The sequence below is a fragment of the Perna viridis genome, chromosome 4 (genome assembly GCF_037379345.1).
Source record: "Perna viridis isolate PV_CMFRI_1.1 ecotype Kerala chromosome 4, ASM3737934v1, whole genome shotgun sequence".
Lineage (NCBI taxonomy): Eukaryota > Metazoa > Mollusca > Bivalvia > Mytilida > Mytilidae > Perna > Perna viridis.
In genome coordinates, this window is record NC_142448.1 from 21,691,588 (window position 1) to 21,709,248 (window position 17,661).

Here is a 17,661-nt window from a genome sequence, read left to right on the forward strand (position 1 = left end):
AATGCATAGATCTAGGTTCAGCATTCTTGGTACTATATAGAAGGGTGGCCATTTGACCTTGAAGTGGTGAGACCCATGTAAAACCCTTCAGTTGGATTATCTACCTTTAGAGTATTCTCACAGTAATTATATTCCTTCATGCACATATACATATCATGCCCAACCTTCCTAAAAAATATCATCGAGTGGTTTAAGAGTTGTACTCACAGGACAGACAGACAAACAGAAGGGATAATTCCTATATACACACCCCAAACTTTGTTTGCAGGGGTTATTAAAATTGTTACTTTACGAAAATTAAATAGCTGGATACCTGTTCCAATTGGGACCTCCTTTCATCATCTCCATTAGCTGGACTATCTATGTTGTACCAGGGAGAGTAAAAGTCATCTGAAAAAAAATAACTTGTTTAAATGTATATAGGCATCCTGATACTACACCAACATAGCTCTAATAGGGAAGTCATTAGACCTTAAATACTGATTTCCCTTTTTAATATATAAGTAAAAAACAAAATCTGGACATACAAAATATAATATGTGCACAGGCTTGTAGCCAGACTTGAACTTTACTTGGACTTTTCTTGACTCGAATATTGCTTATACAATTTAAGTGTGCTTTTAACAGTCTTTATTACACTTTTTTTTACTTCCAGAGGGACAAAACACCCAAACCCACTAGCAACAACCTAGTAGAGTAGATAGTTCTGGCAATTTTTCTCAGAAAATGTTTTGCAACATTTTAATGTTAAGAAGTAGTCTTGGCGGAGGAGAAGGAGGAGGAGGAGGACAAAAGTGTAAACATAAGAGGCCAGCAAAATTTAATAATACATACATTTGTTAAACAGATATACAGAATGATAAATTTGCGTATGACTTATTGTATATCAACAAAAACTATCTTTGATAACTCACCAACAGGTCTGATACATCTTTTGACATAGAAGTTATAATCTGTATCAGAGGTAGTCTGTGTAGGTAAGTTGTTATAGAAAAGATAACACTTTTTCTGCGATGATTTGTAGACAAATCCTTTGCAACTGTCTCTTTTTGATCCACATCTAGTAAAACATTCTGACACACTATTAAAGTCTACAGCCTGAATTCCACTTAGGGAAGGTAAAGAAGCAACATGTAACTCATATCCACAGGCGTCTCCTATAAATACAATAAAATAAAAGGTTTTAGTTCAGCAAAAGTGAAAACAATGTGAATAAAACAACTAAAGCAACATGATGCCCTGTATAATATACTCCTCTGTATGGTACATCCATTCCCTTTTGAATATTTATGATAGACTAATGGTGATTGAGAGCATTGCGCATTTACCAACAGACAGTCCCCATGAATTCATGCCACAATTATATCATATGCATCATTTTTAATACCAGTACATGATATGGAATAAATACATCAAACATGATGTACCTTTATCAGTGTGTTTCAATGAATATCAAAACTAACATTTTATCTTTAAAAATTTTTCTTTAAAAATCACTTCACTACAACCATTTTAATTTTGGGTAATCTCCCCTTGTTTAGGATACAGGGACAGATTAACTTACCATATGATCTACCCTCATTACAGACACATCTGTAATTATCATTTCTGTAATCATCTACACAAGTTCCACCATTACAATCAACACAAGGGCTTGCTCGATTCTCACATCGACTGCCGGAGTAACCAGATTTACATCGACAGAAATATCCATTGATACGGTCCTCACAGGTGGCACCATTATAACAAGGGTTGGAGTCACACTCCTCTGTTAAATGTTGTAGAAAAACACATCAATTTATTTTATAAAATTTAACCTGGCATAGAATATCCCTTGAATAAAACAAGATATGATTATAAATATCTCGATGACTTCAATGATTTTAATAATTACAGCAAATCTTTGTTTGCTCAGACCGGGTGAAAGGTATTGACACATTACATATGAAGACAAAAGAGCAATATTTTTGTACAACAGAAGATAAAAAAAATATTTACAGTCTAACTACTTCATTCCACAAAGAATTTGTTTTTCTTTCATCACTCAGTTGAAATTAACATTAACAATTCATTATGAATGCAAATTATTTTTATTGAAAATAGACATAAATGAATATGGGAAATGTTCCACAAACTTTAATGCTACATGCATTCATCTGAAAATGTAAGTTAACAGTTCACATGTCAATAGGTTAACTACATTTCTGAATTATCTTGTATCAAGAGACAGTGATAATAAAGTAACATAAAAGATACATACGGATGTTAATCTCACAGTCAACACCAGTATAGCCAGCTACACATTCACATTTCCTTCTGACATTATCGTAGCTGTCACAGTTAGCATTATTCATACAAGGCTGTTGTTGACAGATATTGGATTGTCCTGTACATCTGTTAAAACAATAAGAAAGTGTATATATCTTTCTTTCTATAATTAACATAGATTTACATCCATTGTTAAGATGGTTAACCATCATGTACACAGGAAGTTGGTACTGGATAGCAACCAAAACCTATGTAAGTCATATACCACATTTGGAAACAATCCATCTAGCTGTAGTGGAGATTATTGTAAAGAAAATTTTCTCTATCATTCTATATAGTGAAAAATGGGAAAGTCCCACAAAAGAGGAGGTTAAGATTGAACATCAACCAAATACCCTTCCAAATACTAGTATGCCCTATCTGTATGAAGCCACAAACCAAAAATGAAATCAATCCATTCATTAGAGGCTTCAAGATAATTGCAAAGAAAAAAAATTTGGATAGACAGATGGTGGAAGGACAAAAACGGTGATTCCAAAATATCACACAATGGTTAATTGAGGATATGAAAAGAATATGACACGTTATATGACATAATGATGGAAATTAAATGGCCAAAGAAATACATGAATTTTTTGTTGTTGTTTAGACCTACAAGGTTCACCATTTACTTGTCAGTTTTACTCCAGCTAAAACTCAGGCAAAATGTGATTAATGGTTGGAAAGCCTACATTTTTTAAATTTTTGATATTTAGTTTAAAATGTCATTGTAAACAGAAAGTAACATGTGGCTTCTCATATAACTCTTGTTCATAAGAGATAAAAATTGTACAGAATGTACTGTAAAATTCAAAATTAAGGGAGATAACTTTGTAAATGACACTAAAATACAATAGAAACTGTTAGGTTTCCAATGTGGATTATCTCCTAAGAGCAGACAGATTGGAATGAATGATTATACATTTCCTCATATAGACCTATAAAGCAACTTAATAACAAAAATAAAAAATGTGTAGCCTTTTTTAAGTGTATCACATTTTACAGAATTTGCATGAATCTTTTAAAAACTACTTCCTAAGGAGAAGTTCTATTAATTCTACTACATAACTTTCCATGATATATGAAAACACATATGAAGTACATCAATCTGGGAGGTCACTTACGTTGTTCCTGTATATGTAGTTGGACAAACACATTGGAAGGAAGTGACTCTATTAAGACATACACCTCCATTTTTACATGTATCAGTTTGGCACTCAGTATTAAGGTCTGTTTCACATCGTGTCCCGGTTGTTCCTGTAATGAAATATAATATATATATCACCTTAAACAATTTATACCCATTACTGACAAGCCTAATTTACATAAAAAATGTTAACTTTCACAGTTGAAACTATGGAGCAGTTTACAAAACTGAAATCAAGATGTTCATTTTTTTCTAAAAACAATATTTAAAAAATCTCTAAAATTAAAGGGACATGACCAGGAGTATCCCGACAATATACTTACCAGCTACGCATGAGCAAGAATATCCTGATGATGTACTAGTACAGACACCATTATTGTAACAAGGTCGAGATAAACAGTAGTCTACAGCTCTCTCACAGTTACGTCCATAATAACCTACAAGTGTAAAATCATTCTGTAAGCCAGACCATAACAAAAAATTCTAAAAACATGTTCTCAAAGAATGTTTGTTTTGGTTCTAGGTATAACTTAGCCCACCAGCAGGTGCCTGTCTTATTTCAATAATTTACACAGCTCAACATTTAAATTCAAAGGCCAAGCTTACTGGTAACTAAGGACAAGCTTACTGGTAACTTAGAAAATTACCTCTTCACTTAGTAAAAGTCTTTTTTCTAAAAAATAACGCCTGTGACAGCTAATACATACTTAAGACAAAGCTTACCTTAGGTTTAAACTTAAAGAAGACTATATTCCACCTAAATACTACATGTACACACTAATAGCATGTAAATATCATATGAGTCTACTTTCTATTTCTTCTTATCCTTAAAAGTGGATATCACCTGCTTATCTTACCAAATTTGAAAATTTTAGGGAACAAAAGGGGAAAAAAATGTGGAAAAAAAACTTGAGATTTCATTCTGGTTTATTGATATGTTTGACAAGACCTTCTGGTTCTAAAACTTTGGAATCCCTTCATTAAAACTACATTTTTTCTAAAATCTCATTTCAATAGTATTTTTTTCAAAATTTATTCAATACATCATTACGATTGAACACAATAAATAATTTTTTTCTTGGAAGTGTGAACAAAATAACTTTTTAGGTTACACCATTAATTCAAATCAATGAGCTTTAAGAATGTACACAAATTTAATAGTCCTCAAGTTTTAGTGCACTTGTGATCTTACACTGGAAAATGGAAAAAATCAAATCTTTAAAAGTGATCATTTTTAAGGCAAAGAATTACACTCCATTGTACGGCAAGCCAAAATGGACAAAAATGATTGTTTTCCAATATTAAAAAATGATTTTTTTAATATCACAAATTTGATTTCTAATATTTCAAAACCCCTTGTTAATATTAAAAAGTCAATTGAATATCTAATATCAAAGAACAATTTTTTAATATAAGCAACTGATTTTCTAATATTACAAAATGGATCTGATGTATTCAATTATGATTTTTTAATATTAGAAAATCATTTTGTAATATTAAAAATGTGACTGATTTTGCAATATTGCAAAGTGATTTTTTAATATTAGAAATTCATTTTCTAATATCACAAATTCATTTTCTAATATTACAAATTCAATTTGTAATATTACAAAATGTTTGATATTTTATATTACAAAATCAGGCATTGGTAATATTAGAAAATTCCTTTGTAATATTAAAAATTCCTTTCTAATATTAAAAAAATAATTTTTTAATATTAAAAATTCATTTTCTTAAATTACAAATTATGATTTTGGTTCACTTCGGCTTGCCATACCACTGATTTGTTTAAAACATAGTCACTTTTACCACAGAATATTAATGAGTTTCATGAGAAAACCCCCCTTTTTGTGTAAGGTAGTTCTAGACCTGGTATACCAAATATAAATTACCTTGTGCACAGGTACAGGTATAAGCATGGTTGCTAATCAGACAAGTTCCACCATTCTGACATCTATTAGTTATACACAACTGTGGGCCTAGATAAATTAACCATAATATAAGATTTGTATTTTAACCAGATTTGTTGTTACCAGGATATTGAAACCTGTATAAACCAAACCCCTTTCAAACTAAAGGTTTGTTCAGTTAAGGACGAAGACCTAGGGTAAGGGACACAACTCTTACAAATCATTGGAACATTTGTATTCATTATTTTACATAAAATCTCATTTAAGAATCAAAGTAACTTGGACTGATTTCATTCTGTTTCAAATCAAAGCTTGAAAGGCTTTGGTGAAATTGAATATGATACAAACATATCACTGATTTCAAGAATTATGTCCCTTTACCCTAGGTCCACCTCCTTCAGGTAGGCGTACAGTGTACACTAGTTCAAAACATATTGAAACTAAGATAAAAGGACTTTATAAGATGTCTGGTTTACACAGACTTCCAGTTTTTCCATTAATTTGTTTCACTGTATCTGATAGGTGGCAACAATAAACACAACTTCAAAGTAAAAAACAAAATAAATTGCTGTTTATTCTTTTAGCATAGTGAGCACAGAGTGAACTCAACAGCAATGTGTGTGTATATGAAAATAATATTAATGAGATGGTCCTAAGTGATAATTATCAGAGAAACCTGGTAATGACCTGTAGTCAGCAGGAACAGCTTTAAAAGGAAAGTTTTGCAGCAAGAAAATAAAAAATTGTCACTTCTCAGCATTAACAAATAAAAATAGATTAGCATTGATTTTTATCATTAAAGATAAACACTCAATGCATTCCTTTCAATTTTTTTCTGCTTCATATAATATCCTTCTAAAGTTTGTGAAACGTTGCATGTATATACAGTTATTACTGCTGTTCAAACACCTAACCTATCTTAAAAAAAATTATAGCTACGATTGTATTATTCAGACCAAAGCATAGCTTTTCTAAGCAAGGGAAGGCAATCATCTTTTGGAAAATGCAAAGCTTTCAGTTGTGTCAGTTTGATGTGTATTTCTTTAGGCTGCAGGTAATGAGTAAAATATCCATGTAGAATTGTCATATTTCTGGAATTTTTTTGTACACATTATGAGTCAGACATACTATTTTCCTGAAAAGGATATAGCTTGAGCTGCAATGCTGAACCTCAAAGTGCTTGCTTCTACAGGCAATGCATGTGCTTACAATATATTGTATCTATTATTCATTTTATTGTTACTACCACCTACCAGCATCAACACAAAGAGATGCAGCATTGGCACCATCAGATAAGGTTATTTTATCAGCACTACATTCCAAACAATCTGTAGCTCCTGTGTTTGGCTGATAGAAGTTTGTAGGACATGGACGACAATTTGGTGCATGGCCATTGTAACTAAACTGTCCTGGTGAGCATTTACCTGTAAAATAGAATAAATTGAAAAGGAGAACTAAGTATACATGGGTACATACATTTACCAAAGGTGCTGATCTTGCATTTAAAAAATGGTTGGGGTCCAGAAGACAAGAGGCTCACAGATGCAAGAATTGCTCAGCTGGTTCATTTTTCACCTTTCAAGGGCAATAACTCTTAACAAGGAGTCATCTGACCGATCATTTTATCGACTGAAAGTTTTTTTTTCTATTAAACTGTTTTAAGATATTGTTAAAAACTGCAAAAAAACCTCATTTTTGAATTTCCAGGGCATTTACTCTAACAAGTTATCATTTTTACAAATTTGACCCAATTTAGTCTTTTGTGGGCCTTATCATAAGGACCATTTAATCAATCCAAACTTTTTTTCTATACAGATGACGTATTATCTTTAAACAATCCTAATGTCGGGGATTTGATACATCGCATCTACCCAAAAGAACTTGAGATAAGGGATACTACAGACACTGTGAAGTGAGCTTCATATCTTGACCTACACTTAGAAATCGATGGTAAAGGAAAACTATTGACCAAACTTTACAACAAACGTGATGACTTTTCGTTCAGAATTGTCAACTTTCCTATCATCTGTGGCAACATCCCTTCGGCTCCTACATATGGAGTGTCCATATCACAACTCATACGTTATGCCAGAGCTTGCCAAAACTACGCAGACTTTTTGAATTGCGCTAGAGCTCTAACAAATAGGCTTCTGGAACAGGGTTATGTTGCTACAAGATTGAAGTTATCACTACAGAAGTTTTATGGTCGTCATCATGAACTCATGGATTGTTATGATGTATCCATCAGCACCATGAAAACTGATTTATTCAACAGGTCATAGTTTGCCCTTCCTCGTTTGTCTACCCCGGACTTGACTTTTTATGAGCAACTCGGCGGGTGTTTCTAGAAAAGCAGAGGATGCTTACCCTACCGGTGCACCTGGTCCATGCTCCCAGTTTTTAGTGGAGTCCGAGTTGCTCATTTACTTTTGTTACTTTGTATGTATGATTTTAGTTATTTCATGTTCTTTGTTGTGTATGTCTGTTTTCCATGTCTGATCTTTGTCCCTGGATTACATTCTTTTGATTACCGCTATAACCTTGGTTCCCTTGATTACTCTTTCTATCAATTGTGTTTTCAAGATATTATCCCTGTCAAGGGCAACAACTCCAATGAGGGTTCATCCTAAAAGTTTGACCAGATTAAGACGTTTTGTAAACTTTATCATAAGATTATTTCATCAATTGAAAGTCTTTCCTATCCCTTAAAGTTTACATAAACTCAGCAAAAAAATGTAAATACCCTTAGGATGCTGGTAACCAAGTTTGATAATCCACCGAGTGGTTTCAGAGGAAAAGATTTTAAAAAAAAAGTTAAAGATGGACAACAGACAACAATGATGACAAAAACTCATACGGCATTTTAGGCCAGGTAAACCTAAAAAAGGGCTTCCAGACTATATTTTGGATCTGCCAATGTAAAAATAAAAAACAAAGCAAAGATAAAAAAAAAAGATGAAGATTCGTGTTCCATGTCCAATTACTAAACTTGTCTGATAAGTTATTTATTGTTTATAAAATTTAGTAATTTCAATTGTCATGGGAGATAACTCTCACAATAACAGCTGGTGCTTTTTAAATTTGTCCAAGAGCCTTTGGTATAAGTTTTATCCAAATCTCAGTTGGGGAATATACATCTAAAAACACTCATTTAAAAACTTTGAAAAATTTCAATTTCCAAGAAAGATGACTCTTAAAATATTGGCAGATCCTCATTGATAACTTATAGGACAAATTTTATCCAAACCTTCTATACAGTTGATACATGCAGTACTGATTACTTACCATGACACTGAGTGACAGCTGTAGATCCAGGTCGGTCTGTTATAGAATCAGTAGGACAGTCGGTACATGTGGTACTGTTGTTACTGGAGTATGTATTCCGTGGACACTGTGTGCAGGGTGGCATCCCACTACTAGATGTATACCCAGGAGGACATTGTGCTATAAAACATGTATATACCCATTAATTTCAAAGATTAATATACTAAAAAGTAGCAATATATTAAAGAATAGAAAAATACTGCTCCTCCAGTACATGGTACAAATAGAATAAACAGAAAGAAATTCCAAAGAGATAAAATACCAGAAAAACTAGACTTGAAGACAATCCAAATAGTGCAAAAATAACTCAAGTGTAAACGATTTTACTTCACTGTTTCACTTGTAACTTTAGTAATTTTCATTCGAGGACAACCAACCAATTAGAGATACTGTTTCATGAGTGGGCAGGACCAATTGGGAAATTATCAACATTACAAAGGGCGGTAGTACCGGGGAAGGGGAAAATCTTTGAAGAAAAAAAATTTCTCAATATAAAAAGGGATGCTTATATTTTTCAAGAATACAGATGCACAGAATAGTTTATTTGACAAAAGTCTACTTTAATCAAGTATATTATTTACCGTCCGACTTCTGTTTTGTAAACCTTTGAACTTTCAAACCCATTGTTTTCCCAACCTGAGCTTGGGTTCTTGCATTGTAAAATGATTTGATTACAATACAATGAATACATTCATTTGTAATTTTGTGTAAACGAAAGAGGCTTAGTCGTCAATCAAACTGGCATTCAAAGATAATTGATCAACGTGGCTAATCCATTTATGAATGAATATGATTATGTTAAATAAATAAGGGCTTCATCCCAATCTGAATACTCAACTTTTTAACCATTAAAATATATAAATTCTAGAAGCCACATTTACAAAATTCTTAATCAGTTATCAGTCTTTTCATATGCAAATTAATGCCCACTTACAGTATGTTGTAACACATTTATTAATTACCAGCCATAGTTATGACTGATTCATCAGACTAATTTAACACCTGGGTGCCAACACAAAGGGCTAAAGTCATTTTGCTGAAATGATATCCTGAGGAAAAAAAAACACTCATATGTGTCGAAAAAATACAAAATCATGCAGTAATTTATAAGTTCCAGGTCAGTCCATCTAAAAGCGAGAAAGTCTTGATCCCTGATAAAGTTGACAAGGGAAGTTCTTACATTTACAGAGTATCAGAAAAGAAATAAATCTAACATATATTATTTCCATTAGAACATAACATATCTGAACAACTAGACTGAAAGACATTCCCATCAGATTACATACCATACCTGAACAACTGGACTGAAAGACATTCCCATTAGATTACATACCTAAACAACTAGATTTAAAAACATTCCTATCAGATTACATACCTGAACAACTAGACTGAAAGACATTCCCATCAGATTACATACCATACCTGAACAACTGGACTGAAAGACATTCCCATCAGATTACATACCATACCTGAACAACTGGACTGAAAGACATTCCCATTAGGACATTACATACCTAATTAACTAGACTGAAAGACATTCCCATTAGGACATTACAAACCTAAACAACTAGACTCAAAGACATTCCCATTAGGATATAACATACCTGAACAACTAGACTGAAAGACATTCCCACTAGTTACAGTCGAGGTTCCTGCAGGACAATCGTCACATGCTGTTCTACCAGTATTTTGATTGTAAGTCCCAGCTGGACATAGAGCACAAGTTCCTGGACCAGTTATGTAGGTGCCTGCAGGGCAGTCCACTGTAGATATAAAACATATATAGTAAAAAACATATTGAAGATTATGGAGAAGATGAATTAGAAGATCAATGTGATACTGGTATGTAACTTAAGAGCAGACCACATCTTAAAGTCAAACAGTATGGTGATCTTATATTAAGGTGGCTAAGATGTAATCCAGACCCTTTGTAAAAAGAATACAATATTTGTTTAGAATGCTGTATAATCATGTATGAGTGAGTAACAATTTTCATTAAAGTTTAAAGAATGTATTCATCACCGAGAAAAATCCAAACTTGTGTAATGTGACATTCATAAAAAAAAACGAACAAAATTAAATCCCAACTTTAATGCCATGTTAACAGGACACAGCGACATATTTTTTTTTGTCTAATGTAAAATGACAGATGATTATTTCATAAATATTTTTTTCTTTAAGACAAACAAATACAATATAACTTTAAGTTCGCTTCAAAATATCATGTTTTGCAATTTATTTTAAAAGCAAATATAAAAAAGAAGTAATTAATAATAAGCTCTTAATTTAAATTATTTAGTTAACGCACATGAAACATGAAAACCAAACAAATCCTTCAGTTAAAAACGTGCATCCATATGCATTCATGTGATTCATAAAATCAAACAATCACTGATTGACGGATTGATGACGTTTCTGTAACTGATAAATTATTGATCACAATAATACAGTAAAATTCATGCAAACCGAACCCTTCTGGACTTTTGTATTCATTAAGTATTAAGTTTATATAGGTTCAAAATATTTATTAATAAATACAAAAAAATTTCAAAAATGTTTGGTTAAGGCATTTTTTTTCAGTTTATGGTACTCAGGGTTCATTCTAGATATGTTACACTGTAGTTGCACAGGTGTGTTCAGGTACTCAATTCATGTAGATTAACATGTGACTAAACTTACAACAATATGATTTAGAGTTGATTACAGTTAATTTCCTATTATCAGTACATAGGAAGCCTTCTTGAAAGCTTTGGCCAGGATCACTCCATGTTAGAGTTAAGTCAGGACATCCAGACACTCCGGCTATTGATTGTATTGACAAACTACTTCCAGAGCCAAAGTTTACTTTGTTAAATGATCCACATGATGAATATTCATTGGTATTTAAACCAATAGGTCCAATGGTCACAAAGAACCGAACAGCCATCTAAAAATGAAAAAAAGTTCACTTTTCACTTTTTATTTTTAGAAATGCACATATCAGCATTTCTTTCATAATATTATCATCTTCATATTAGGAAACAAATTTATATCCAGTTAAAAAAAATAAACAGAATAATAATAGGATATATAATTGGAAAGAGAAAATAACCAAAATGTTATCATGAGTGCTGAAGAACGACTAGATTTAATGGGTGAGTGGAACTGGTTCCTCCCTTGAGTTAAATCTTAATGCGTTCTTAGCGTGATTATATTCTGGAATTTCACGATAACTAATTGATTACCCAGTTTATTATATAGATTTTACCTCGTATTTGTTGCTATTTTATTTTTTCAGGCCAAAACTGAAGAAGCCATACTAATTTCTTTAAAATATCTGATTTCTTATGACAGTAAAAACCATGAGGATGAATTCTACAGATTAAATCTAAATAGGATAATTAATTGGAGTCAATCTTTCTCCAGTAAAATGTCTGATTCCTAAATCCAAAAACGGATGTCATCCTTTCTCCACTAAAATGTCTGATTCCGTTATTAAAGCCTAATACAGAAGAAATCCTTTCTCCACTAAAATACCTGGTCCATTAAGACTGAAACAGAAGAATTCATCCTTTCTCCACATAAAAATGTCTCATCCAGTGAGTCCAAAACTGAAAAAGCCATCCCAATTCTCACTAAATTTTTTTTTATTCCTGAAGACATAAACTGAAGAAATCATTACTACTAACACCTGACTTCCAAGTGTTTGGTTTACTAACCTCATTACTGTTAATAGTGAATGAAGAATCATCTTTGGTTATCCCAACTGTCTTACTGATGGATGATATAGCATTACATGTTGAACTCAGCTGTGACCCAGTGTTAGGTAGCCTTGACTGTATAACACCTCGGTAATTTTCTTTGCAACTTTCTGGGATATTCTGGTTGGCATTGTAGCGAACATTAAAAATCTGTGAATACTGAGCTTGAGTGTTTGCTACAAATATTTAAAACACTAATTAAAATATTTTAATTCATATGAGAAGTCCTACCTTGCTTCATCCATAGAGGCCTGTATCCAACTTCATAAATCTTTTCTGAACCCTAATTTCAACTAATCAGCTTACTCGAGGAAAGACTCAAAGATTTGAGAAAATTTTGAAATGAGACATTTTTATATAATTAGGTCCACAATACCAACACTTCTAGTAATTAAAACTTGCATTATACAGAAGTTTAACATATGGAACAACTCAGCACACTGAAAGGTCATGCCAAGTCTACCAGGACCTAGGGCGTCATCAAAGATATGATAAGTGACATATCTATGGAAAAGACTTATAATTTCATCTTTAAACCCGCCTCATACGAGTAAGACTTTAGTAGGTTGTGTTAATACTGACCAATAACACATGAAGGAATGATAGGAATGTTCCAGGCACCATTTGTATTACACTCCATAGTTTTAATATCTTCATCCGGGTAGCCGTGAAGGTAGTAACCTGTATCACATGTTATATTACAAACATAGCCCGTGTTCCCAGCCTTAGCTTCACAATTTTTACTTCCATGGTAAGGTGAAGGAATGGTATATGGAGAACATGTTGAAGCTGTAACATCAAAATAATTTAAATCATCATTCATTCATGTAGGCAATTTTGGTAACTAACAATGATTGTGAAGAAAAAATAAAAGGTGTGTTCAGCATTGGAATTACTTATCATTGAATATCTAAAAATGCTGAGATAGCAAAACAATGTCTGACACCTGAGACAAAAGATTTCAAGTTCTCAAACATGTAATTTTTCTGAGCATTTAGTTCTTTAATTCTACTTTAAAACAACAAAATTTGAAAAATAAACACAAAGTCAAAACAACTTCCACCAATCTTTCTTTGTATTTACAAGACATTGAAAAACCTTTCTTTTTTTTTCTTTTTCTTTTTTGTCGCGATATAAAGCCGAACAAACTTCTTAATTCAAAGAATGAAGGAAATTGTATTCATATTTCTGCCCCAAAAAGGAAAAATATTTAAAGCCATGATTACTGCTTAAGTCATCAATGATTACCACCGATCTGGTTTTATGAATAACTTTTCTGAACAGGTTATATGTGTGTGGCTAATTTTTGGGGTTTTTTTTTTTGTTCTTGTTTTGTTTTCTTCCTTATTTTTTTTTCTGTGACCCCATATTTTAAACAGTGGCCCTCCTCTATTATGTTGCTGGGGCATGATGGTCCCCTGAGAATAAAATCTAGACTGAACATTATAACTTTATACAATCATGTAGTGGTTACAAATTCATATACATGTATTACCAGTGGTTATGTTTTTAAAGTTCCCTTTAATAGAATAGAACTTCAAAATGCTTGTTCAGTTTGATTTAAGGATAATTATATTTCACTTTCTTTCATGAATAATCATACAACCTTTAAAACATATCTGAAAAGAGATTTACTAATAAGTTAAGCCAAACAAACAAACCTCTGACTACAATTTCGAATGAGCATCGATCTGAGTTTCCAGCAGTGTCATATGCTGTGACAACAACCAGTTGTTTCCCAAGGCTGCTTGATGAAGCTGTGAAGGTTGGAGGATCTATTGTTATAGAGGCAATGTTACCATTATCCTGAACATTAACATCATTAGGATTTACTGTAGTTATCTCCCTTGTTTCTCCTTCAGCTGTGACATATTCTATCTTACTTTGTGGACATGCTAGAATCTTCGGTGGCTCCTCATCTGAACAATAAATAATGAACACATTTTTTTTATATGTTTCTACATTTCCTTTTATAGTATAATATAATAGTATAATATATCACTACAAATGTTCAAATTAAAGGACATGTGGCTCCATAAAAAAAAAAAAACAAACAAACAAAATTCAAATTTCAGGAGATTCTTAAAGAAGTATTTTTTTTTTTTATACAGCAAACCAATTCATTATCGCTTATTTCAGAAAAAAGAAGAAATCATGAAATCAAACTGCCCTGAATAAGTCACTGTATTATTGAATACCGTATACTGGGAAATTTTCATGAGGTTCTAGTTTTGGCTATATTAGCAAAGTCTGGAGAATCATGAAAAAATAAAGGCCCACCAAATTTAAGTTCAGATATTTTACATATAATTTTCATAACACCACCCAAAATCGCATAACCTTATTCATAGGGCAAATTGTTAATTTGGAACCCGTGGAAATTACAAGCTACAATGAAGATTTTCAACAAAGCATATATCACAAATAGTTTGCAGCCAAACTTAACTTGTATCCTAAAACAAAAAAATCAGTTGGTTAACATAAAATTTAAATTTCAAAGAAGTTTATTTCAAAATTAACACCTTACATTGGTAAGTATAAAGTAGTGGTGCCATTACTGTAGATAATTTTATTATGTTGGTGATGGATTAAACTTTTAGATTTCCATCTCCACAATATCACGACAGTGTTGTCAATATGTGGTTGTATGTAAAGGTGCCTTTGTGTAACTGAAGCATACAAATTAAGTTTAACCAAATCCATACCTCTGGCTGCTATTATAAAACTGCAAGTTGCTTCATTTCCAGCCACATCCCTAGCTCTGTATGTAACAGTCTGATTAATTGATCGCCTAACCACCAAACTTGAGTTTGCATTAGCTGGTTCTATTGTAAATAGCTCAATAGCACCAGAATTATCAGTAACTACTGGAGGTGAGAAAGATGGGTGACTGTAGGCATTAACTATCATATCTGTTGGACAATTTGTCATGGTTGGCTTGGTATCATCTGTAATTAAATAAATATTGTTCATTCAAAAGTATATGAAATACAAATTATGGAATAAAGATTATTTTACTATCTTACACTGGTCTCCTCACATAGTTTGCATTAGATAAGTTTCTTGAAAAACAAGAAGCAGTAAATTGCTGTGGCAAAAGTATCTATCAATAATGTCATACAAGTTATACATACCAACACACTGAGGAACTGTATCATTCCAAGTCAAACCATTACCAAAATTGTTCAGGACACATCCAATTCCTGTATTTCTACTTGGGGCAAATCCATTCCTATCACACTTGAATGTAACATAACCATTTTGTTCAAATCCATTAACGGTTATAGATCCACCAGCAGGGTATCCAGGGTCTGTACATGTAGCTCCTAAAGCAAAAAAATTGTAACTTGTGTTATAAAAATTAATGAAGGCAGGTAACAAACTTAAAGCAATACATATGACAGACATGGATGCTGCAGTCATTCCTAAAATTATAGGCACATTTAACATGAGTTGGATGTGGCACTGAGCGTACACACAATACAATCAATAAATCTGAAGTTTCAGAATAAATTTTGAAAGCTTACCTACAAAATATCTGCATTGTTCACACATATTTAGTGTGCATTCAATGTGTATGCCTGTCAGCACTATTACAATGTACATTCATCTAATGTGAACTGATTTAAATCTGCATTATTTGCATGAAGCATTAAGATTAAATTTCAAATCATTCTCATTAAAGGCTTTTGAAGTTTTTGACAAAAATGTTAATATGACAAGAGGTTAACACTTTATTTGAAGTGATGAAGTTGGTGAGGCTGCAACAATCCCAAAGCAGTACTTAGGAAGCAAAAAAATGCAACTTTGCAGTAATATAATAAGTTTTTTTTAAGCTGCATACCAAATTTCAATTTTTTGAAGTAAAAACTACAAATTCCTTAAAACAAACAATAAAAACATTACACAATACAATAAGTTGATGCACACCCAAGTCTTACAGTTCAACCTTTTAACCTGAAACTGCATACCATAAGTTGTTCCCATGAAAAGGTACCAAGTTTAATGACTTTGATATGACATCATTTTAAATATACAATGACATCCCATTATGCAATAGCAACATATCTACACTTTCAACACCAAAGCATGTCCCATGGTAACATCATTTAGGATTTACCTGATAAAACTGCTAAAAAATAAGGGCTACCACGCTACAACAGTGACTTATGATGACATAAGAATTTGTCAAAAATCAATGTATCATTCCATGAAATTAATATGTGTGTCAGTTTTTATGACATGGTATACAATGTAATTCATTGATAGAAATAACAAAAAATGTCAGTAGTTTCAAATGAATTTGAAAAAAAATGTGTAAATAAATTAAACATGCAAATGTGGTATTTAAAAAAAATGTAATGATATAAATAATCCTGAATTAGGAGACAATTGTATTGTATTTAAAGATCACAGACTTGACAGTGGCACATTGAGTTTACTGGCAATGCATAAGCAGAGCCAGTAAATGAATTATTTGCCACTGTCAAATCTAGATTGGCAATGACAATACAGTTCTCTTCTTTCTAATGCAACTGCCTAGTATTTGTTTAAAAATAATTAATGTGAAATTAATGCCCTGAAGTTAAAGGTGTTATCCAATAAAATACCTTGTTACAAAGATTGTTGCATTAGAATTGCTTATAATAGCTTTACTTCACATTCTTTGCAACATTGTCCAACAATCAGAAGTTAGAACAACATCAGTTTGAAACACATAAACAGAACTTGCTGACTTTCTATCAGTACTTCTTAACAGCCAATATTACATGTATATCAATGACCTCACTTGTAAATACAAACTCCTGGACACCATTTCACAAAGTTTTATGTAAGACTAACATGCATGAAAGTCCAATAAGTTTGTTGTAGATAAATGTGTATTAAGGATTTATGAGTATGTTAAAGATTTATGTGTACATAAGTCTTAAGAGTGCTTTGTGAAACCATGCCCTGTATCCTGCTTAGCATGAGATGAACGAAAGCCTCATTCCTGACTCAATTTTTATTTTTCCAAACTAATAATGTGAAAACCGAAGTTATTTCACCAATTACCACTTGGACACAGCTGGCTTTAATTCAAATGATCTTGTACCCTGGTTTTTAAGAAAAAGAAACTCTGTTCCAAGCACTAGAAAATATTCACTTACAATTATTTAATATTAATACAATTAGCAGTATAAGAATAATACTCAGTCATTTCTTAAATGTTAATAGTTTTATAAAGTGACTT

At 32.2% G+C, this 17,661-nt stretch overlaps 1 protein-coding gene across 1 annotated transcript in view; it reads right to left on the reverse strand.

Annotated features, from left to right (window-relative positions):
- Positions 1-17,661, reverse strand: part of LOC148619308 (uncharacterized) — a 109,836-nt gene that overhangs the window by 48,228 nt on the left and 43,947 nt on the right. Inside the window, exons 22-37 of the mRNA XM_088579058.1 lie at positions 15,563-15,754; positions 15,134-15,376; positions 14,090-14,347; positions 13,011-13,217; positions 12,387-12,604; positions 11,368-11,614; positions 10,293-10,451; positions 8,650-8,808; positions 6,618-6,788; positions 5,347-5,433; positions 3,778-3,891; positions 3,432-3,564; positions 2,261-2,394; positions 1,565-1,768; positions 915-1,157; positions 314-390 (exon numbers count right to left, since the gene is read on the reverse strand). Coding sequence (XP_088435184.1) covers positions 314-390; positions 915-1,157; positions 1,565-1,768; positions 2,261-2,394; positions 3,432-3,564; positions 3,778-3,891; positions 5,347-5,433; positions 6,618-6,788; positions 8,650-8,808; positions 10,293-10,451; positions 11,368-11,614; positions 12,387-12,604; positions 13,011-13,217; positions 14,090-14,347; positions 15,134-15,376; positions 15,563-15,754 — 2,846 coding nt within the window. The remainder of the gene's footprint in view (positions 1-313; positions 391-914; positions 1,158-1,564; positions 1,769-2,260; positions 2,395-3,431; positions 3,565-3,777; positions 3,892-5,346; positions 5,434-6,617; positions 6,789-8,649; positions 8,809-10,292; positions 10,452-11,367; positions 11,615-12,386; positions 12,605-13,010; positions 13,218-14,089; positions 14,348-15,133; positions 15,377-15,562; positions 15,755-17,661) is intronic.